This window comes from Rhamphochromis longiceps, linkage group LG9, assembly GCF_057381845.1.
Source record: "Rhamphochromis longiceps isolate RC_006_pf linkage group LG9, R_longiceps_female_GT1.1, whole genome shotgun sequence".
NCBI classification, from domain to species: domain Eukaryota; kingdom Metazoa; phylum Chordata; class Actinopteri; order Cichliformes; family Cichlidae; genus Rhamphochromis; species Rhamphochromis longiceps.
The window spans coordinates 17,717,784-17,742,204 of NC_140565.1; the positions used below are offsets into that span (position 1 = coordinate 17,717,784).

The following is a 24,421-nucleotide window of genomic DNA, read 5'->3' on the forward strand; positions in this document are numbered from 1 at the left end:
CCATGTCTTCAAACCTAAATGCACTGTCCTGACATGTAACTGTATAGTTACATGATCTGTACCGATGGGCTGTTGAACAAGTGCACCTAACAAAGTGGCTGATGAGCATAGGTTCATCCATTCTCATACATTTAATTTAACAAACCAATTAGATCAAACCAGAGACAAATACATCTAACCCAAGTATTCCTTCTGCAACTGCACACATTTCCAGTAACCTCATGTACACCTCACCACATCAATCAAAAATCTGCAAATTTATTTATTGCGTTCAACATGAATACTAGAAAAATATGCATTTTATTAAAGAAAAAAATTGCAGTTTTTTTCTCCCCCAAACAGGAGATGAAGGCGTAGACATGTCGTCTACACAAACAGGCTACACACACACAAACACACAAACAGAGAGAAATTCGGCCAATCTCTTTTAAATGAAAACCAAACACACACATATGTCCCAAATCAATTAGAAAGTCACAGAGTTCACAGCTTTACCCACAATACCCAGCGCCAGGACTAATTATCCAAACACCTCTGCTGTTCTTGTGCAAAGAGCTAGGCATCATGGGAAATGAGACTGCTTCACCGTGTCTGATAAAGACACATGCAGGACAATAGTTCATGGAGGTGGGAGATAAGGAGTATGAGAGTGGGAGGCTGTAGCGCAGTCTTTTTTGTGTACTTCTTATGACACAAGCCTTGGCACACACTGCTGTTCCCATGGGCCTGATTCACTGGCACACAAACATTCAGTGTGCGTACAAACATATTCATTGGCGCCCATTCACATGAATTAAAATGAATTAACAAGGCACACATCAAAGACTGAGGAGGTTCAAAGGAGGAACCCACAATGCCCTTCTGCTCTGCCGCTGTGACCCCAAAAACCCGTCCACACACAAGCCACATACCGAAAGAAATAAAAAATTAAGTTAGGATCAAGTGCGGCAGACCTGCGAGCCACATAGAAAGGACTGAAAACAAGAAGCACATCAGGACCAAAGAAGGATAAAAAAAAAAAAAAAAAAGTCTAATTGAGGCATATTGCAAGAGCGGGGATGGGGGTGGGTGGGGGTGTACAGTCGGACGCGAGAATAAAGACTCATAATTGCATAATTACAGCAGTGGATACCTGACACACTGAATGCAGATGTCAAATGAGTTCCACATAATTTAACCAAATAGAGGCAAGACCAGGCCACGACAGGGCCCACCACGAAGTGTACCCTTCCTCTACAGCTTCTTCTTTGTTTGTTTTTTTATTTTTAAAACACATTTATCTCATCCGAAACCCTCCGCTTTGTTACAATCTCATAATTTAGGCTCTGAGAATTCAACATCACTCTTGACGCTGTAGTTCATAAACCTTCCCTCGTCATCTCCATGTTTATTTATTTCAGTAAGCAATCCTATAAACAATGTTCAGCCTGAATAATCCACTGATAATGTTCCATAAATGACTGATCGAGTGCCCTGCAAGTCTCAGATAACCCTTTAAAGTGCTGCTACTGAGCCAATTTAAATGGTAATTAAAGTAGAGGTTTGACGATTTTGATTCAATTAATTCAGTCGTGGCTAAAACTGACAATAAAATTAGATTTGTTTCTTACATTACTTCTATACTGTAGACTCCTGCTGATAAGCCACGCCCCTTTTTTAGTCTCGATCCTCTGCTCTGATGGCTCACCATGGCAATGTGTTAGTGAGGAATCCACCACACTGCAGACCACATGTAAGGCTGTGTGCTGCTCAGGGCTTACACAGCACCATCATTATGGATAAACCTGCACTGGTTATATGTTCAGAGAAGTTGATAGATTATCAGTCAATCTGATGTTACGGCACTCTTCCAGGAACAACAAGGTCCAATAAACTCAATTAGGTGCCATTTCTATACTTCTCTCTAAACCATTACACTTTCGAATCCTGTATACATTTCCCGTTTGATCATTTCTCTTAAAACTGCAGTTTACCTTACAGTGATGTAAAGAGTAAAAAAAAAACGACAGTTTAAAGTTGTTTTTCCAGCGCTGTTCCTATTTTACTCTCAGAGAGCAAACATTCACATCTAAAAACCAAAAAAACAAAACAAAACTATTGATAATTGATGTTTTGTAAATCAAATAATTGATTAATGAGACAATTTGAGCTCCATTGTTGTACTGTATAAGTGGAGAAGCCTCTCTGATGTGACTTCTGCAGCAGAGGAATCCACCTGCCACACACACATACGCACGCAGAAAGACCTCTAACTGTTTTTTGTGCTTTGGCAGTCAACACTTCCAGCTCTAAAGTGAATAGACCTAAAAATCGGTCTACTTCACAGACACGCACTCTCTCACACAGACACAGACACACACACACAGTGAAAAGAGCTCAAACGGTTCCACTTTGTACCTCCTCCGCTTAATCAAAGCTTCTCTATTCAACAATTTGACCTTTTGTTCAAAACAGGATTATCACCTTCTCTGGTCTTCATTCACCCTTTCTCTCTCTCCCTCCCCCTTTCTTCTCTTGCCCCTCAGCCTGTTTCCAGGGGCGACCCGCATGACGAGGGTAATTGCAATAATTTGTTAAATGCCATGGTAACGGTTGTTAGATGGGAGGGGCTTTAAAAAAAAAAAGAAAAAAAAAAAAGAAGAAGAATTGGGTGGTTCAGGAAACAAGCGAATCTCTCATTTTGCCAAAGACAGCGGGGATGAGAAGAGGGAATGATGGCTGCGTGTGTGTGTGTGTGAGAGAGGTAGTGAGCAAGTGTTTGCCCATTCTCAGGGTGCTGGTTTATTGATAATGGTGGGGGTGAGGTGGGGAGCAGAAGGTAATTTCACTAATGATTAATGTCTCTGTGGTTGGAGCTAAAGACACCAACACATATATACGTATATCCGCGCGCACACGCACACACACACACACACACACACACACACACACACACACACACACACACACACACACGTACGTACAGAGCTTTCACTCTATCTGCCCAGACAAACAGCTCTATTTGAACTCTCCCTCGGCCTGAAAGGAATCCTTAATTACACAATATTACCCCTCTTCATTGCCCTGCTGTGTGTGCTGTGTCCACTGCTGTTCAGCCCTCGGTGTGTGTGTGTGTGTGTGTGTATGTGCGCATGTGTATAAATGTGTGTTACTGTGTGACGTGTAAGTATTCAGTGGTAGCAGCTGTTTCACACATCGTGACAAAGGGGCTGAGGGGGACTCACTACCCACACATTCACCACGCTAATTGATTTCTGTTCAGCACTGTGGGAGAGTTACCCTGCCCCCCCCCCCCCCCCCCACACACACACACACACACACATACACACACACACCATTCCACTCACTCAAGAACAAGGTGTTGGAAGCCATGAGGAGATAGAGTCCCCTACGAAGACAACGCAGGCATCCTGTTTAATTCACTCCCAGGCTGCAAACTGACTACACCGTCCTTTACACCGACATGTGTCACAGCCTCTCGATCTACTCTGTCCAAGAGGAATCTGCATATCAGTGTTCACATACTTTACTGCCATAAATCAGAGTGCCACGCCATGACAGACTTTTGAAAACGACAGAAATAAATCAAAGTCTTTTGCAAAGGCACTACAAATCATCTTCTCGGGGTCTATATTGATGTAGCAAACGTCTTCAATGTCCCACACTGCCACAACGGTCATGCACAACATGCATGAAACTAAGTTGCACTGTAATGACTGCTTTAACCTTTTTTGGGTCATAAGATGTCAAAGTAGTTCTGGTTTGAAACATTGTTGCATAGGACTGTTGTGGGTAAATCGTTTAACACTTAGGCAGTGCTGACAGCATCACCATCTTCAGGACTATGGCATTAATCCAGGATCTACCCGACCACTCTGAGCCACTTTAACTTGTGATTGGTCATTAGGAGCATGCTGATCCTCAGCTTAAGGCATCTGTCGATACCGAGAACTGTAATTAATAAACTGCACTTCTCACCGTAAGGAATAGAGAAACATTTCTATGTAAAAGGAAACATTGCTTTCCCAACTTGACAAAATATTTAGTTAGTCAAGGCCATCTGTTCATTTCCAAACCATAGAGACACGGTGGATAAACATTTTGTAGGAAGACTAATCTTCTTCTTGTTGTCATAATAGTGTCCAACCAACACACTGCCCGTCTTCTTCTGCGCCTTGTTCCTTCTTTTCTTCGTTCATTTTCTAATGGCTGTCGTTTTCTGATGACATAGCACTGATAAAACTGTCAACTGGTGTTTTTTTCTTAGACGACAAAGGCTGGGGCGGTCCCCGGACCGCCCCAGCCTTTGTCGTCTGCTGGAGGGTCCGTGGGACCGCTCCAGCCTTCATCCGCCTCCGCTGGAGGGTCCGTGGGACCGCTCCAGCCTTCGTCGTCTGCTGGAGGGTCGGTGGGGCCGCTCCAGCCTTCATCAGCTTCGTCTGCCTTCGCTTCAGCCATCCGCCTTCGCTGGAGCGTCCGAGGGACTGCTCCAGCCTTCATCCGCCTTCGCTGGGGGGTCCGAGGGACCGCCCCAGCCTTCGTCGTCTGCTGGAGGGTCCGTGGGACCGCTCCAGCCTTTGCAGCTAGTGAGCTGTGCGTGGTGTTTGCAGCTAGTGAGCTGTGCGTGGTGTTTGCAGCTAGTGAGCTGTGCGTCGTCTTCGCTGGAGGGTCCGAGGGACCGCTCCAGCATTCATCCGCCTTCGCTGGGGGGTCCGAGGGACCGCTCCAGCCTTCGTCGTCTGCTGGAGGGTCCGTGGGACCGCTCCAGCCTTCATCCGCCTCCGCTGGAGGGTCCGTGTTTTGGTGTAAATAAATGTTCTATTTTGCTTTGATGTAAATAGTTGTTGATACTTTCGTTTTGGGATTTTGGTGGCGAACCGTAGTAGTTTTTTTGTTTTTGTTTTGTTTTCCTTATTTTTTATTTTTCCTGTGTTGCACGCCGGTTGCCTAGGCCGGGGTGTAACACATGTCATCATCTTTCAATGCACAGCTGAAAATATGAATAGGTACCAGCGAGAGATGATGATTCACACTTTCACGCCTTCCATAAATGCTTAAATACAACCTGCAAAAATGATTTACGCTAGAAAAACATACAGCAAATAAAAATTGTAAATAGTCTTTCAAGTACGTGGGTGTCTTGTATTGAGACAAATCTGCTTGATCTTTAAAGTCCATTATGTTTGATTTAAAGTAATTTAAGTTTTTGCTCATACCTTAATGACCCTGTTTCCCACATCTATCATTTAAATTTCACCTTATCATCTAAAACTGTGTGTGCATTTTAAACTTGGTATTCAGAGTACAAATGGCCATTTAACTATTTCCATGATCATGCGCCGACATATCCTTCTGGAGCTCTTTTCCATTTTCCATGCTCAGTGTGCTCTTTGGTTGAAAATGTCAGCACAGTGCCCTGCTGAGGTTTTCTTCATCTTTTGCCCAACATCCTTTTGATAGCTTCTCTTAACATGACTGCATCTGTTGCATCCCCCATTGTGTTAAATACAGTCCAACCCTTTCACAGACACTTTGTGGAAGGCCAATTTTAGCGAGTTTTGACGATTTCATTACACACAGCTCATGTTCTGTGACCGCTTGAGCTTGTATTTTGTCAGCCAAATCCTTTATTTAATACTTTAGTAACGTGCTGCAGTCGTAGGTAACAAGCATAAATGCAGCGTTGTGGACGCAAGACACACTTGTTTATTTTTTTGTTTTGTTATTTAACATTCAGAAAGGAACATTTTGGATTGAATGAACAAATTTGTATTACTACAGAGAAAATTTTTAAATAATTAAATAAGGAAAGCAGTCAAACTAATTAACCCTAGAACCTTGATGTGCAGTTTTGTAATACTATATTTAATATTGGGCATATTTTAGCCAATGAAATATATTAATGCACAAAAACACATGTCAAATTGAAGTACTGAATAAGAGATCAACCTATTAAGGCTTCAAAGCAAAACAATGAATAACCACCTGGCATTAGTGTACAAGGGTTAAAGAAAACTAAAATAAAAAACAGCAGAAAAACAGTTATCTGGAATCAGCTGCACATCAAAATGTGACTATCAGAGGCAGACGGGAATACAAAGAAATACTCACCGCGTAGTATCTTTTGATGTGGCGACGGATGTCAAGCACAAGTTTGTTGCGGATGTTGACGACGTAGTCAGCTGGAGAACCTCCACAAGGGATGTGACAGCAGCGCATCAAACTAGGCTCAACCTTTGAACCCTGACAAAGAGAGTGTGTATTACATTCCTGAAAAGAAACCGCATGTAACCACGTACACTAAGCTTGCATGATCCTGTAATGAAGCAAAGTAGCTTTATTTTATTGATGGTAACAAAAAGAAAAGGGAACCACAAATCAGGAGACATTTAAAATTCCTCCTACAGTTTGCATGCACATACACTAAAATGCTTCAGCAGATACAATAGCCTCTAAGGGCAAACATCAACTATAGTCTAACTGCCTTATATGCATACTATATGAATTCATCACAGCTCCATATTTAACCCTGTAATTAGTTTTGCAACACACAAACACAACCATTACCTTTAAACCTTAACAAAGACCATGTCAAACACAGAGGAGCTTAAAGAAACCCTGGGTCCAGTAGATTTTAACGTTATTGTAGGCAGAAGAAAACAGGTCAACATGACCCCGGTTCCCCTGAATTGTCCACTTGACAGCGAGCTTTATAGTTAATGCAATGAAAAAAGTAGACGCACTACATACCAATTACACTAAATATAACGCCTTTAAACACTTGCTCCTTTAAACCTCAACTCCATTTACCTGTCGCACTGACAGCCGCAAAAAAAGGTTTCTGCAGGGAAGTCTGTGACATAAAAGAATGCATGTGACACCCCCCACCCAGCCACACACTGGCTTTTTGTTTGCCTACATCACTTCTTTAGGAGTGAAAAAAAGAAACACACAGTTCCCTTTCAGTCGATTCACTCGGTACAACACATAAGTATGGGATATCACGCCCTCGCGTGTCCTGGCTGAAGAAACCTTTATTCACGCCTTTACGGCAGATGACGTGTGATGACACGCGCAAGGCCCCGCCCGCACATATAGCCGCTGCCATCACCGTCATCCCTCAGTTCTTACGCTCTTCACCTCGCTGAGAACACCTCTGCTGAGTTGGGCTAGCTAGCTACTGCTAGTTAGCTCCGTTGTCTGCCAACTTGAACCTAGCTTAACTGCCCCTGTTGGTGTTAGCCTCCACCGCCCAGCTGGTGCGTAGGCTGCCCGCGGAGCGCTATTTTCAAGTTTTTCTTGTGCAGCGTTTCGCTTTGCGTTTTGGGAATGGACTCCAAACCGAAGCGAGCAAAGCAGAAATCTTCTGTTCGCCCCTGTCCTCAGGGATGTGGTTTCTCTTTGCACGACAGCGACCAGCACGATGCCTGCCCTGTCTGCCTGGGGATCGTCCACGCTAGGAGAGCGTTGACGGAGCCCGAAGCTTGTGCGTTTTGTCGCCAGCTCCGACGCTCGACCCTGGAAAGACGGGTGACGTTTGTGGAAAGAGTGCTGGGACGCTCGGCTGTCGCACGGCATGACCCTCTTCTTTCCGAGTCTGGAGCCCCGGCTTCGTCCGAGTCCGAAGACGAAAATTTTCAGGTCGATGTCCCCGCGATTAGCTGGGCTGACCACATGGAATACGTTGACGGGTTAGCCGATGACGGACCGGAACCATGCAGGAGCGCTGACGGGCTTCAGCCTGGGTTGAAGCCCGCCAGCGCTCCCCAGGAAGACGATGACGTGCTGGACATCGGCCTGGATATCCATGGTTTGTCGGAGGATGAGCAGGAGAGCTCATTGTCGACCCAATATGCCGCCGCTGCTGCGCCGGTCGGCCACGATGACACCTCTCTTTTCTCCCTGTTTCGCCGTGCCGCTGAGAAGCTGCAGGTGGACTGGCCCTCTCCTCCACCAGCTCGGAAGCCGTCGCGGTTTGCGGGTTTTTTCCTTCCACCGGAGCCCGCAACGGCCAAAAACTGCCTCCCCATGTTCCCAGACTTTCTCTGCGAGCTAACAGCGTCATGGGACAAACCTCTGTCTACCCGCGTCACTGTGCCCGGCTATGGACAGTACATGGAATTGGACGGCGCCGAGGGAGCTGGTTTAGCTAACCCACCCCCTATGGAGCCGTCTCTGGCTGCTTATCTGGCCCCGTCCCATAACCATGGTGTCGGTGGCCCCGCAACTCTGCCGTCCAAGCACTGCAGATTCTCGGCCTCGCAGCTGGAGAAGATTTATCGGGCTCAGGCCGGCACCGCTCGAGCCATGAGCTCCGTCACCATGCTCCAGACGTACCAAGCAATGTGCCTGGCGGAGCTTGGATCGCTGGTTCCGGAGGACAGCCCGCTGTCACCTCTTCTTAACGAGGTTAGAGTCACCACGGATTACATCCTCCGTGCGTCTCGCTGTGCAGCGCTCTCCCTGGGCAGAGGGATGGCTTCGACAGTGGTGGCGCAGAGGCACCTGTGGCTGACCCTCTCCGACGTCCCTGATAGAGACAGAGCTGTGTATCTGGACGCACCAGTGTCTGCGGCTGGGTTATTCGGACATTCACTTGAAGCCATTCAGGCTAGATTCGATCTGAGGAAGAAGCAGACGGAAGCTCTGCGCGACATCATCCCCAGACGCCAGCCCCAGCCCAAGCCCACTGCTAGCTCTCACAGGCCCGCCGCTCCTCTGACAGCTGGCAAGAGACCGGCGCCCACTGCTGGAGTGGGAGGGCCGCCGGCGAGAGCACGTACTCCGGCCCGAGCTCCACGCCAGTCGGCCTGGGGCAAAGGCCCTCCCCCGGGCCCCCGACGGGACCCGACGCCCAGGAGGAAGAAGCCTCAGCCCTCCTAGCTGTGATTGCGAGTGGGGAAGGGATCCGGCAGCAGGGAGACGCTGCTCTTACCCCTCTGTTGCCGCACAAGAGGTGCCGCTTAAGTTCTGTTCAGGTTGTCAGCCCCAGAAGGCGCTGCACTTCCCTATCGCGGTCTCCCAAGCACATAACCCCTGCACACGGTTCAGATGTGTTGAATGTTCAAGCGACCACATCGAGTGTTCCCGCTGTTTTTCATTGTTATGCCCCGAAAAAGGTGCACCCAACAAAATGTATAAATGTACATGTTCCCATGTTGCAATCAATAAAGAGTGTTGTTTACTCTCAAACAATCTCAAATGCTCAACCTGCAGGCGAAATGAGCCAGGTCAGGCAGGGGATGCAGTCCCCTGCAGACACACTGGGGGGCGACGGCGCCCCGCCGTCAGTGCTGCAGGCCAGCCGGCTGGCTGCTCACTTCCCTCAGTGGCGCGCTTGCGCCCCCTCTCCGTGGGTGCTGCAAACCGTTGCCATGGGTTACCGGTTGCAGTTCCGGGTCAAGCCGCCTCGTTTCCAAAGAGTCGTGAACACGATTGTCAACCCCGAGGCAGCCTTGGTACTCAGAGAGGAAATACAGGCGCTATTACAGAAGAGAGCAATACGGGTGGTCCCCGCTTCGGAGACGGACAAAGGTTGGTACAGCCGTTATTTTGTCATTCCGAAGAAAGGGGGAGGGCTTCGTCCCATCCTCGACCTGCGAGTCTTGAACACGTACCTGCGAACGTACAGGTTCAAGATGCTAACACTCAGACAGCTCCTGAGTGCAGTCGGCCCGGGAGATTGGTTTGCGACAATCGATCTAACAGATGCTTATTTTCATGTCGCTATACACCCGAAACACAGGCAGTTTCTGAGGTTTGCATTCGAGGGCGTAGCCTACGAATACCTAGTGCTGCCGTTCGGGCTGTCGCTCGCTCCCCGCACCTTTACGAAATGTGCCGAGGCAGCGCTAGCGCCCCTCAGGAAGAGGGGCATCCGCATCTTGGCCTACCTGGACGACTGGGCTCTCGTGGCTTGCTCCAGAGAACAGGCGGAGACGCAGCTGTCGCGGGTTCTGTCACACATTCAGACACTGGGGTTCTCTGTGAACTTTCAGAAGAGCTCGCTAATCCCAGGTCAACAGATCGCTTTTCTCGGTCTGGAAATATGCTCTCTTTCCAGCCGCGCACGGTTGTCAGAGCACAGAGTGGCCGCGTTTCATCGCTGCCTCGCTCAATTTCAGCTGGGACGCAGACTGCGTTTCCAGACGATATTGCGCTTGTTGGGCATGATGGCATCTATGATCGCCGTAGTGCCGCTTGGGCTGTTGAAAATGAGAGCGTTTCAACGCTGGACTCTCTCTCACCGTTTGTGTGCTTCGCGTCACCTCCGGAGGAGGCTGCCGGTAACTGCGTCTTGCATGCTAGCTCTCCGTCCTTGGAGGGAGCCCGGGCTACTGCACCAGGGCTCTCGGATTGGGAGGGTGTTGTTTCGCAAGGTGGTGTCCACAGATGCTTCCCTAAGTGGGTGGGGAGCGCTGTGCGAGGGTGCGTCAGTGAGAGGGATCTGGTCCGCGGCTCAGCGCCAGCTGCACATCAACCACTTAGAGCTGTTAGCAGTGTTCTTAGCTCTAAAGCGTTTCCGTCCAGTCCTGCAGGGCCAGCATGTCTTAGTCAGGACGGACAATTCAACAGTGGTGTCTTATATAAACAGGCAGGGAGGAACACGCTCTCTTCCCCTGTTGCAGCTGTCTCGCTCTCTGCTGTTATGGTGCAGTGTTCATTTTCTGACTCTAAGAGCCACCCATGTCCCGGGCCACCTGAACCTGGGGCCGGACCTTCTCTCCAGGGGGGGGTCCTCTGGTGAGAGAATGGAGGTTACACCCTTCAATAGTGGCTCAGATTTGGGATCTATTTGGCGAGGCGCAAATAGATCTTTTTGCTTCCAGGGTGAATGCTCACTGCCCCCTGTACTTCTCCATAATCGACCACGATGCACCCTTGGGCTTGGACGCGCTAGCGCACCAATGGCCAGACGTGCTCCTGTATGCATTTCCCCCAGTGGAAATGATATCTCCAATTCTGGAGAGGGTGCGTCGGCATTCCCTCTCTCTGATCCTGGTGGCCCCTTGGTGGCCCGCGAAGTCGTGGTATGCAGAAATAATCAGCCTGCTTGCAGCAAGTCCTTGGCAGCTTCCTCTCCGCAGGGATCTCCTCTCTCAGGCGGGGGGGGAAGTGTTTCATCCGCGCCCGGATCTGTGGCACCTTCATGCTTACCTGCTGAGAGGTTAAACTTGGTTGCTAAGGGTCTGCCACCTAGTGTGGTAGCGACGATTCAGAGCGCCAGGGCCTCGTCTACTAGAGGCTTGTACGCTTACAAATGGCGAGCCTTCGAGCGATGGTGCCAGGACCGCCACACTCTCCCATTTCAGTGCTCTATTGTGGATGTTTTGACATTCCTGCAGGAGCTGTTGGATAAAGGCCTTTCGTTTTCGACGATCAAGGTTTATTTAGCGGCTATATCTGCTTGTCATATCGGTTTTGACGGGGTGACACCAGGTGCGCATCCCCTCGCCGTGCGTTTTCTGAAAGGGGTTCGCCGGCTGAGGCCCGTGCTTAAGTCCAGTGTCCCGGCTTGGGACTTGTCTTTGGTGCTGGAGGCCCTTTGTGGCCCTCCGTTTGAACCCGTTGAGTCGGTGGATATGAAACTTCTTTCGTATAAGACCGCATTACTTCTCGCTTTGGCCTCGGCGAAGCGAGTGGGGGACCTTCATGCGCTGTCTGTGCATCCTGCCTGCACGCAGTTTTCTCCTGATGGCCGCAAGGTCGTATTCCGTCCGAATGCCGCCTATCTTCCCAAGGTCATGCCTGCATCTTATAGTTCAATGGAGTTTGAGTTGCTGAGCTTTTGCTCCCCTCCTTTTGAATCTGAGGAGCAGAGGAGGGTGCATTCTCTTTGTCCGGTGCGTGCGCTACGCACCTACATTGAGCGCACTCGGGATGTGCGTTTGTGTGACCAGTTGTTTGTCTGCTTCGCTAATCCGAATAGAGGTAGAGCTCTGTCCAGACAGAGGCTGTCCCACTGGATTGTAGAAGCTATCTCGCTGGCATACAGCACCGGAGGTTTTGCGTTGCCCCACGGGGTGGGAGCTCATTCCACCAGGGGGATGGCGACCTCATGGGCTCTTTTTAGAGGGGTGCCTGTGGCTGATATTTGTGCAGCGGCTAATTGGGCGTCGCCGCACACTTTTGTGCGGTTTTATCGGTTGGACGTTACAGCCCCTTCGGTGGCTCATGCTGTCCTTTCTGCTGGGTCTACCACTCACTAAGGATGTGGTGGTCCCGTTCCGGTTCGGTGGCTGCTCTGCGGGGCGTGTATATAGGTCCCATACTTATGTGTTGTACCGAGTGAATCGACTGAAAGGGAACGGTTAGTTATGTCTATAACTTCTGTTCCCTGAAGGAGAGGAACGAGGTACAACACAGGGTGGCCCCACTGAGCAGTTGGCTCGGTGAAGAGCGGCTATCGAACTGAGGGATGACGGTGATGGCAGCGGCTATATGTGCGGGCGGGGCCTTGCGCGTGTCATCACACGTCATCTGCCGTAAAGGCGTGAATAAAGGTTTCTTCAGCCAGGACACGCGAGGGCGTGATATCCCATACTTATGTGTTGTACCTCGTTCCTCTCCTTCAGGGAACAGAAGTTATAGACATAACTAACCGTTTTCTACCAGTTGGAGTCAATCAACTCATTTGATTTCTCTAATAGCCAGCCACACCAAGAACACACACACGTACGCACATCTTAGCCTTACTCTCATTTTAGTCTGTCTAATCTCCTCCCCTCGTCTTCTTTACAGGGAGTGCAGAATTATTAGGCAAGTTGTATTTCTGAGGAATAATGTTATTATTGAACAACAACCATGTTCTCAATGAACCCAAAAAACTCATTAATATCAAAGCTGAATGTTTGTGGAAGTAGTTTTTAGTTTGTTTTTAGTTTTAGCTATTTTAGGGGGATATCTGTGTGTGCAGGTGACTATTACTGTGCATAATTATTAGGCAACTTAACAAAAAACAAATATATACCCATTTCAATTATTTATTTTTACCAGTGAAACCAATATAACATCTCCACATTCACAAATATACATTTCTGACATTCAAAAACAAAACAAAAACAAATCAGCGACCGATATAGCCACCTTTCTTTGCAAGGACACTCAAAAGCCTGCCATCCATGGATTCTGTCAGTGTTTTGATCTGTTCACCATCAACATTGCGTGCAGCAGCAACCACAGCCTCCCAGACACTGTTCAGAGAGGTGTACTGTTTTCCCTCCTTGTAAATCTCACATTTGATGATGGACCACAGGTTCTCAATAGGGTTCAGATCAGGTGAACAAGGAGGCCATGTCATTAGTTTTCCTTCTTTTATACCCTTTCTTGCCAGCCACGCTGTGGAGTACTTGGACGCGTGTGATGGAGCATTGTCCTGCATGAAAATCATGTTTTTCTTGAAGGATGCAGACTTCTTCCTGTACCCCTGCTTGAAGAAGGTGTCTTCCAGAAACTGGCAGTAGGACTGGGAGTTGAGCTTGACTCCATCCTCAACCCGAAAAGGCCCCACAAGCTCATCTTTGATGATACCAGCCCAAACCAGTACTCCACCTCCACCTTGCTGGCGTCTGAGTCGGACTGGAGCTCTCTGCCCTTTACCAATCCAGCCACGGGCCCATCCATCTGGCCCATCAAGACTCACTCTCATTTCATCAGTCCATAAAACCTTAGAAAAACCAGTCTTGAGATATTTCTTGGCCCAGTCTTGACGTTTCAGCTTGTGTGTCTTGTTCAGTGGTGGTCGTCTTTCAGCCTTTCTTACCTTGGCCATGTCTCTGAGTATTGCACACCTTGTGCTTTTGGGCACTCCAGTGATGTTGCAGCTCTGAAATATGGCCAAACTGGTGGCAAGTGGCATCTTGGCAGCTGCACGCTTGACTTTTCTCAGTTCATGGGCAGTTATTTTGCGCCTTGGTTTTTCCACACGCTTCTTGCGACCCTGTTGACTATTTTGAATGAAACGCTTGATTGTTCGATGATCACGCTTCAGAAGCTTTGCAATTTTGAGACTGCTGCATCCCTCTGCAAGATATCTCACTATTTTTGACTTTTCTGAGCCTGTCAAGTCCTTCTTTTGACCCATTTTGCCAAAGGAAAGGACGTTGCCTAATAATTATGCACACCTGATATAGGGTGTTGATGTCATTAGACCACACCCCTTCTCATTACAGAGATGCACATCACTAATATGCTTAATTGAGGCTTTCGAGCCTATACAGCTTGGAGTAAGACAACATGCATGAAGAGGATTATGTGGAAAAAATACTCATTTGCCTAATAATTCTGCACTCCCTGTATCTCTCACGTGTTTCTTTCAAAAGTTCACTTTCAAGAGCACACTCTCCTTTCAAAACAAGTTGTATCTACTACAACACTTTCTTGTTAGTCATTTTATCGCCGGGCAATTAAATGAAAATATGAAACACTCAAAGTACCGTCTTGTGACTGTGCGAGACTTATGAGAAAGGGATGATATCTTCTAACACTCCCAGTTCTCCTCAATGTCTGGCTACAAACCCCGGCCGTTATCTGGACCGCCTCATGTCCGCACATTAAATAGGCTTTTGAAAAACAATTTTAAAAAGGTTTGCCATGCCAACTGCCTAAGCGGGCCATTTTGTCAACGTCTTGGTTTGTGCAGCTTTCACAGCGTGCTGATTTAACTGCCTGCGTGGGATACCTAACGCTCTATTAAAACTGAACTGAGGGTATTCCCCTGCCGCCTTATCCACATTTTTTTCCCTTCTCTGCACTTAATCTTTTCATCCTCCTCTCCCGCTACCTCCATCAAACAACTTTCCTCCTCTGTCTGTCCTCCATCATACATCACCGCCTCCTCCTACCATCTCTGGCTCTGTGTCAGCGGAGGAGTCAAGGCCCATCTGTCCTCCCCTCTCTCTCTGAGCTGTTAGACCATGCTCACCACCTTAATTAACTTACCGTCTTATCCGTATCACTGTGTGTGCGTGCATACCGGCCTCCGGCAACAGAGAGGAGAATTAACATCAGTAATCAGATGATTCCTGGTTCGTTTAGACTAATGCTATATTTTATTCTGACATTTCAAGTTCATGCATTGTACTCTTAATAGCAGGACGCAGGCCGTTTAGTACAAGCACGATCACTCGGGCGAGATTATTCTGCTTTTTCTTGTGCAACAACACACCAGCATATCTGTTCAAGTGTGTAATGATATTATCCTTTTATGGAGAGTGTGTTTAATACTCCTGTTTTAATTATTACAAGTTCTCTCCACCACTCGAGGCCAAAGGCTTGTCAGTTTTATTAGTGTCTTCTAGACAAGAAAAAGCTGTGTGTCCTGCTCCTCATTAGAAGCTGATAACACACACGCACACACAAAACCTTGGCCTGACAAATGGTAGGAGATCAGTGTGTGTGTGTGTGTGTGTGTGAGTGTGTGTGTCTCCATAGAGCCACAGGGGTTAAGGAAAGGCTTTTCAAGTTGTGGAGTCCAAACTATGCCAATGAAAACAGAGTCCGTACTGGAGCCAGGCAGCTGTCTTAAAATACAGACAGAGACACAATATGGAGGATGACTAACGCATGAATCCTTCACAGGAAGTTTTACTGAAATGCCTTCTGAAACATTATTCTCCCGCTCTTTATTTGTGTCTCTACTGATTAATCCATTAGACCAGTGAAACACACCATTACTGATAAAAGCCATCTCCTTTTTTCCCTTTCAATCTTGGGCCATATCTGTGTGGCACTTTGTGTGTGTGCCCCGAGAACAGACAGCACATTTCTTCAGCTGAAGTCTAAACTGCCAAGGGTTTAATACAACTTCAAATACAACTCTAAGAAAGATTATCTGGTCCTGCACAAACAGAGAAAGCAATACAGAGGAGTTTTATGATGGACAGCGGTGTGTTCATCTACTCACAGCTCCTTCAAAGACGCTGTCGTAGACGTTGTCAGTGCCACACTGAGGACAGGTGAAAGTAAACCTCTCACAGTCTTTATAGCGCTCCTCATCAGTCAGCTGGACGGGAACACCCAGCAAGCCGTCGGCTTCCTCCTCCCTCTGGAACTGCTGCTGAGCTCTGAACTGACTCGGGTCCAGACCTGACATGGAAATCAAAGACTTGTTTTTTAAGGTTTACAGCAGAGCAAATGTTTATTCAGAAACACGGCTGAAGGCAAAATATTTCATGCCTGATAAACACCAATGAAAGGTGGTCATGCTGCAATTAAGCATTCTGTATTTAGCTGTTCGGTTGTCGACAGATGTTATTATTATTCTAAAAAAATTTAACTGTGACCCACAGACACTTCATTTGAGTGTTTACGGGAAATGTATTGTAGTGAAACTGGAAATAATTTGCAGCACTTGACAAGATTATTAAGTAGGTATTATGTCTTCTGCGACAAGAGAGGAAACGTGCATAAAATGTGAACCCAAGTAATGATTTAATCCATAGAACATGGTAAATGGCCTGTATTTATATAGTGCTTTACTAGTCCCTAAGGACCCCAAAGCGCTTTACATATCCAGTCATCCACCCATTCACACACACATTCACACACTGGTGATGGCAAGCTACATCGTAGCCACAGCCACCCTGGGGCGCACTGACAGAGGCGAGGCTGCCGGACACTGGCGCCACCGGGCCCTCTGACCACCACCGGTAGGCAACGGGTGAAGTGTCTTGCCCAAGGACACAACGACCGAGACTCCGAACAGTTTTTCAAAAGCAGTATTTGCATCTGTAGGAACTTCCTCGAGCAATTTGGTCATTTTATTTCTAAGTAACACGGCTCCTTTAAACTTTTTTGTAATTATTTTCCATAAGGCATAACATTACTCACTTCTGGGGACGGCAATAACTTGTAATTCACTTACCCAACCACGAGGCTATGAGTACACCATCAATACCCTCAATAGGGTCGCAGATGCGAGACACCACAGGGTGGACCTGCTGGGCCAGGTAGTACTGTGTGTCCAGAGTGAGATTCTCCTGTTTCTGGAGCTGCTCTAGAGCATAGGCTCTCTGACTGGCTGGCAGGTTGGAGCCATCCTAGTGGACAAAGAAGATGAATTTCCAATGTATTTGTACTGAAATATCACTGAAACACACAAAGAAATGAGATATTCCCGTTTCTCTAATAGATACACACTTTACAGATGAGGTAGGAGATGGTATCTCCAGCTTTGACCCGACGACCACCCTGAGAGTTAATCCACAGAGCAACATGGACATGAGGGAGACTTTTCTTATCAGGGTAGTCCTGAGGATCCTTTGTCAGTGCCTGGTGAAGTCAAGACAAGACAGCAGTAATAGATGAGAATGGGAATGGCAAAACACAAAAGAAAAACCCAGCATGTCCAGAGTCTTAAGCCTCATTTTAATCAAATGAAAAGTAAACACAAACAGTGATTCCCTCACCTTGTGGATCTCATACTGGTTCAGTGGTATGTCTCCACTAGCCACCTTCTCTCCCAACTCCACCAGGTGTTTCTGGATGTTCTCCACAATGACATCACGACTCTGATCAGACAGGATCTGCCCAATCACGTAGCTAGAAAAATAAATAAACACAATGAATTTTTCCTTACAAATGAAAATCTTTTGTAAGGTGCTTCCAGCGCTCCATATACTGACGCGCTAACTGTTTCCCATGTCCCATGACGTACTTGCCGCATTCCTTAGCCAGGTCACACCAATCCCTACGGACGATGTCCAACCCTTTGAGCTCTTGCTTGACGCTAAAACGTCCTTCTCCGTGTTGTTCCACCACAAGGGCGGCATACTTCTTCTTCTTCAGCAGCAAAAGAGACTTGAACACACCATCAATGTCGATCTCCAATAGTTTGTACAGCTTGTTTACTTCTGCCTTCACCTGGGATCAAAGTGCAAACACACGGATTCAGTGTCAACATCTGGTTATAATCTCCACTGCATGGTGCGCATGTAAAAAGTGATAAAACACCCAAAGCACACACCTTATTGCCAAGCTTAAAAACTTCATCCAGACACTTGCTGTTTGTGTTGATCATGATAGAGTCAGTATCTCCATAGATGACTTCCAGATTCATCTGAGTCACACAAAAGGGGGGGAGAGAGAAAGAAAGAATCCATACAGTTAAAACTGGGATAATAAAGTGAATATTACACACATCAAACTGCACAATTTCTAAAACAATCTAATGTTAGATTTGACTCATTAAATGATATTTAACCCAAAGTTTATCATTTAGCTGCTTAATACAGATGCAAGAATCCAGGCGTCCTGATCCAGTGAAGAAGTCATTATTAAAAGGATTATTTGTCGTGTACATTTTACGTTATTCTGCACATAATTACATATCATATTAGGGATATTAAACAGGAACAACTTGGTAATGACTGACCTTCTGAACCATGTCTTTCGTGTGCATCAAAATCTGGAGAAAAGAGGAGACAACACTCTGAACGATGCCAACAACAAAAACAACACAACACAAGCACAGTAAACAAACACGTCACTCAGGAAGATGAAATGATTAAATATTAAGTTTCCGCGTTATTAATTGTGTGTGTGTGTGTGTGTGTGTGTGTGTGTGTGTGTGTGTGTGTGTGTGTGTGTGTGTGTGTGTGTGTATATACACATTTGTGTGGACATGGGAGCAGAGCAGGTGATTTGCTTTAAATGGGGGATAATTGGCTAAGAGGGCAATTATGAGAGCATGCTGTGACAGGCGTCTTTTCAACCCACACAAATTCACAGTCAGGCAACACACACACACACCATAATGACTTGTAATGGCCTTTATAACCTTCTGGTTGACTGACGGAGAAATAAGAGAATTCTGTAAATGCAGATTGACCACTGTGTGTGCGTGAGGAAAGCTCTGAGCAGCAGAGGGATCCTAACAGGTGGGGGCCCAGAGGAAGGGAGGGCAGTGTGGGGACCTCAGGTCGCTAATCTGGGGGGGTCTGAGGGACGGAACGCAGTGTGACCTGTCACCAGCAATCTGCTCCTCAATCAACCACAGCCGCATATATACACCCCGACTCGCACTGTGCTCCGTGTGGGGACAAGGACGCGGCTATTTCAGAGTGTGAGGAAGGGGCGGGGTCGGGCTTCCACTCCCTGAAACCAGAGTGGGCCATAAGCAAGCTTTATGGGCTGCTACATACCGCTGTACGGCGGGGGGAGTTTGAGTCATTCAGGGGAACAGCCTCTCCATTAGGGACTGCAGTCAAGGTCAAGGTCTTACCACAAACACACACACAGTTTTTCACCTCTGCACTTATGCAGTGGATTTCGCTGTAGACAAAATGACCCCTGCCTGTTTAGCAGAAGAAGAAAGGTTGGAAAAGAGGAAGATGAAAGAACTCTTTATAAATCTTCAGACTGAGTGCACAGGTGCTCCACTCCAATAATTCATGAATACAAATCTAATTTGAGACATTTTTAACACTGCAAAAGCAAAAGTAAATTCGTGGTTTAAAATGTGAATGACAGCTGCCTGCAGCGAGTGTAGAGTAGTTTATTTACGACAGAAAACGAGCCCGAGGAAATGATCTTTCAGAGGTATAAAATAAAATGTAAAGATGACACCAAATGTGCTCAGTCTGTCAGACTAAAGGTCACATTTATTTATTCCTTTTTTTAAATTCCATGCATTTGAAAATAATTTTGACATTTAACTATACCAAACACTATAACTGAAGGTTGATGTTTCAAATACAGCCAGCTACTAAACACAAACACCACAACAAGCAGCTGTGATGGTTCAGGCTCATCTGCTAAGCAGTCCTTGGTTAGACACTAGGCCAGCACCTTGCACTGGTGTGTGCACATGTGCATGTGACTAAGCCGTTTTGTACACTTGCAATGTTACAATGTTATCTAAGGGCAACCAAAGTTCGCACAAATAACAAAGTATCTGTCTTGGAAGGAAAATCAGACCTTGTATACGAGACACATTTTCCTCTGTTAACAGCTGCCACTGAGCAGCAGCTCTTGAGTAAGAAAAACTCAGCTGTGCCTGAGCTGAACAGTCCATTTGTTTAATTAAAAAAAAAAAAAAAAAAAAAAAAAAAAAGCACCAAAACAGGCGTGTGAAATTGCAGCAAAGATTCCTCCCATATTTGAATCATTAAAAGTAAAACTTGAAGCAACACATTTTTTTTTTCCTTGGGTAATATGATTTTACGAAGCAGAGGATTATCAGAAATAAAGATAACAATGCGAGTGTCACATAATCAGACAAAGGAGCCGTTTCAAGCCAAATTATTTGCATCAGACGCTAAAATTCATCCATCCATCCATCCATCCATTCGCTTCCGCTTATCCTTTTCAGGGTCGTGGGGGGTGCTGGAACCTATCCCAGCTGTCATGGGGCGAAAGGCAGGGTACACCCTGGACAGGTCGCCAGTCTGTCGCAGGGCTAACACATAGGGACAGACAACCATTCGCACTCACATTCACTCGCACATTCACATCTAGTGGCAATTTGGATTATCCAATTAACCTATCCCCACAAGCTGCATGTCTTTGGACAGTGGGAGGAAGCCGGAGTACCCGGAGAGAACCCACGCAAACACGGGGAGAACATGCAAACTCCACACAGAAAGACCCCGGCCAAGTTGGAAAATGACAAAAAAGTAAAAAATACACTATAAAATCAGCAGGATATAAATCATGACATAGTAAAACTCATGGAAATTCAAATGCAACTAAAGATAAACTACCCCAATGGGAATGCTAATTTGATAATTAGATCCCTCGTTTGTTGACTTGAACATTTCTAAACAAAACCCAACGTATCCTGATGGTGTTCAGACACCACTGCAGGACAAAATGCAGGCACAGGCATCACAATAAAGAGCATTTATAAGAATGAAATGTCCACATCACCACATCAGCCAAAAATCACAATTAGTTGTGTAACTGTTCTTTTTGTATGTTTTTGATTCTCTACACACTTACAGTCTGAGTTGACCTCATTTGCCAAAAAGGACAAATTAACTTACAGATGAATGTGACAGAAAGCATTAATATTATTTATTTATTTGTATTTTCTACAGACATAACAAAAATATAACCTTTGTTGATTAATCTAACCCTCAACCACAATCATTCACCTTAGCTGTCTATAAAGCCAGCATATAAAGCCTTAAACGTCACCTTCCCACTCCTTAAATGCAAAAATTAAATAAGTCATCATAATGTCCCATTCGAAAGAAAGCAAGTGCAAACATCACAAGATGAAGTTCAAGTTCTCCAGCTAACAGCCAAAACATGTAGGAGAATAAAGATAAGGGGAAAATAATTTGAAAAAACCCACAGAGTCCGGGTATGATAGATCTTAAAATTCACAAATGCAGTCATCAAATAGACACCATGGATTGTATTTCATTGCTTATTGCTACTTGGCACAACACACGCCCACCAACAGAGCCCAGGACAATGTTTTAATGCAGGCCTGCTGATGCAGACAGTAAACGAGAACCATCTTAGAGAAACTTAGCCATGCTCATTATCCTCACAGTGTCAATCATCACATCAACAAAACTCGGCTAAAACTCTGCTTTTGTACTCCATCTTGAAATCTCCAGTAATACTTTTTTTTTTATAATAACAAAACAGCAAAATAAAAGCATTGAAAGGAGAAAGAGCCAGGAGACGAAGCTGAAATGATGGAACGGACTGAATAAAAAGTGCAGAGACGTGATGAATGGGGAGATGTGGGAAAGACAGACAAGCGAGGAGGTGAGAATGCGTTGATGTAATTGATGTGTGGACTCATTTAGACAGGTTTTCCATATGCTGTCAGTTCCAGCAGGACAGACTGCTTTTAAGGAATGAACTGTGTGAAAGACAAGTCGTTTGACCATGACGCTGGAATGTGTGCAACTGACAGTGTGTGTGCACGTGCGCTCATCTTTAAACGCATACCGGCATACACATACTATACGAACCAATGCAAACACACATCCCCAGGGGGTAAAAAGAGTGCATGTATGTCTTCACCGTGATGACTGCACTCGTCAGCACCGTGAATGACGCTCATTCTGGGCCAAACATCTGAAAAAACTCAGCAGAGGGGCTCACAGTGCTTAATGTTAACCTGCTAACATCAATCAAATTGATCAGATCAGTCTGTACCCTCGCTCGGCTTTTTGCGCCGATCGCATTTTCGCTCCAGCTACGAAATAAGAGTTGTTCTTTCAATTTTTACAATCATTACTTCTGAGTTTTGCCATCTTAATACCTGCAACCAGTGAAGCTGCTTCCCTTAGTTTAACCATTTTCTACAAAGTGAATTTAGATAATCTATTCAAAATCTTCCAATTACAGAGTCGCTCTTTTTCCCTCACACTATAAAACCAATTTTCTAACATTCCTGCCTCTCATCCTTTCCGGCTCCTTGGTGTTAATACAGTGTAAATAGACCGGACAGTAATTGAGCAGCTCGCTGACAAGTGCTCCTGCAAAGTGAAGGATCAGGACAGAACACATGAGACTGAATTTCTCACGTTTGTAATCACAGTTTCACCTCATCCTTCCTTTTGATGCCACATTGCATGTGAGGGCTCACATGTCAGGTTGCATTCCTTGGACTGAAACACCAAATAAAAGGACATACCTTGCAATAAGTAGAATATATTCTATTCTGTGCGTATGCAGCAACATCAGCCGCTGCTCTGAGTGGTCAAAGTCCTAGCCCCGCCTTCAAACCAGCCATTTCAAAAGCACTGAGATTATGTGCCACAGTCTTCGACCCTAGAGTGCCTAGCTTTGGTTCATTTGATTTGAAAGAAATAATCACATAGCTACTGCAGATGTTTAGTTCACATTAATATGGTCATACTGAATATCACATAGTCACATATGGTATCGCGAGATCTGCACTGACCTACATCAATGGTTCTCAAATGTTTTCTACCATGTCCTACTTTAGTATCTGAAAGAGGTGAACGCTCCACAACCCACAGTTTAATTAATCATGTAAACAAATAGCTTTTGTGATCACTGCAAAAGATTTATTTAACAAACTCAACATTTTTCACCTGGCCATCAAGAACACATCTGCAACGCTTTGCTATCCAACCAGTGTGCCCTACTTGAATGCAAACCCTGCAATAAACATAAACCTGTGACTTGCAGCAGAGTCAAGACACTGCAGTTGGCAGCAGCAGCAGCATTTTCAGACGCTCCAAGTTTAGATTCAGCAGTTAAAGCATTAGTGCGGTATTCCTGCACGAGTTTTACACTGACATGCAGCTTCCATGTGGCATTTTTCCTTTGCACTACTCATTTTTAAAACCTAATGTACCCAACAAATCTGCCTTGTGCCTCGAACACACAGACTTCAGGGCTCCAGAAGATGTACTTTGGTTAAGTGGTACTACCACTAGTTTGCAACATTCAAAGATGCCAAAAAAAAAAAAAAAAAAAAAAAAAAAAAAAAAAAAAAAAACAGAAAAGAAAAAAGTGACCAGGAGTAACAACTACAGGAGGCAAAGTCTAAGGGAAATAACACCTCCTGTCCAGCTGAATACAACTCAGACTTTAAATCAAAGTTTAAAAGGGAGCAATGGATTTCAGACTGAATATTGTTACAAAGCCGCTTAACACAAACCCATCGACACTTTTCAATACCCGTCCTAATATCTCACTTTAAAAGCTGCATTTTCCCGCCATCTTTGACTTGACTTTTCACAGCTTTTCATTTAGTGCTTTTAACAGCGCCTCATGTCTTTGCATGTGCACCTGTGTGCCTGCACACGAGCTGTACCCATTAGCTGTGCGTTATTGCACCCTGTCATGCTAATTGATGAGTGGTTCAGCCTTGTTGTGATATCCTCCTTTTCCCAGCTGTTGCTCAGCTTTTTGTTGGCCTCATCTATTAAGGCCTTACATGTCTTGTTGTCACGTCAATCTCGTGTATTCTTTATTTGAATCCACTACCCCCCCAACCCTCATACACTTCTCATCAAAATATCTTTTGTCTTTTGCCAGGCTGTCATTTTAATAAGAATATTACTCTTAACTGACCTGCTTGGTTGAGTGATGAGTGGTTTGCAGACTGAAAGGCAGCAGTAAAGACAAAAGATAAATGCGCGAGCCCCCCCACCCCCCCCCCCATTATCATTACATCTTGAACTCTGGCACACACACATACACACCACATACATCCTTCTACTGATCAGCAGATCAGAAGCGGCATGTTAAACCTCTGTGTAGCAGAGGGCCCTTGTAAAAAGAGTCTGGGGCACCAGTGACGATTGTTTTGAAAAGCACTCAGCTGAAAAGCATTTTGGGATGACAGTCGGTCGACTGAAATAGCACCTGTGGAGGAACACACCACTGTCAGAGCTGGGGGGTGGCGGGGTGACATACACACAACATGTCCACAAGGCACTTGAGCACACACACACACAAGTTTGCAAAACTCTTTCACGAA

At 45.9% G+C, this 24,421-nt stretch overlaps 1 protein-coding gene across 2 annotated transcripts in view; it reads right to left on the reverse strand.

The window, feature by feature from the left end:
- The window catches only part of pola1 (polymerase (DNA directed), alpha 1), a 71,914-nt gene that overhangs the window by 24,850 nt on the left and 22,643 nt on the right, over nt 1-24,421 (reverse strand). For both annotated transcript variants that reach the window (XM_085418571.1, XM_085418570.1), the window contains exons 27-34: nt 18,374-18,406; nt 17,966-18,058; nt 17,657-17,862; nt 17,409-17,541; nt 17,140-17,271; nt 16,865-17,039; nt 15,905-16,086; nt 6,112-6,243 (exon numbers count right to left, since the gene is read on the reverse strand). In XM_085418571.1, the coding sequence (XP_085274697.1) occupies nt 6,112-6,243; nt 15,905-16,086; nt 16,865-17,039; nt 17,140-17,271; nt 17,409-17,541; nt 17,657-17,862; nt 17,966-18,058; nt 18,374-18,406 (1,086 nt within the window). The remainder of the gene's footprint in view (nt 1-6,111; nt 6,244-15,904; nt 16,087-16,864; nt 17,040-17,139; nt 17,272-17,408; nt 17,542-17,656; nt 17,863-17,965; nt 18,059-18,373; nt 18,407-24,421) is intronic.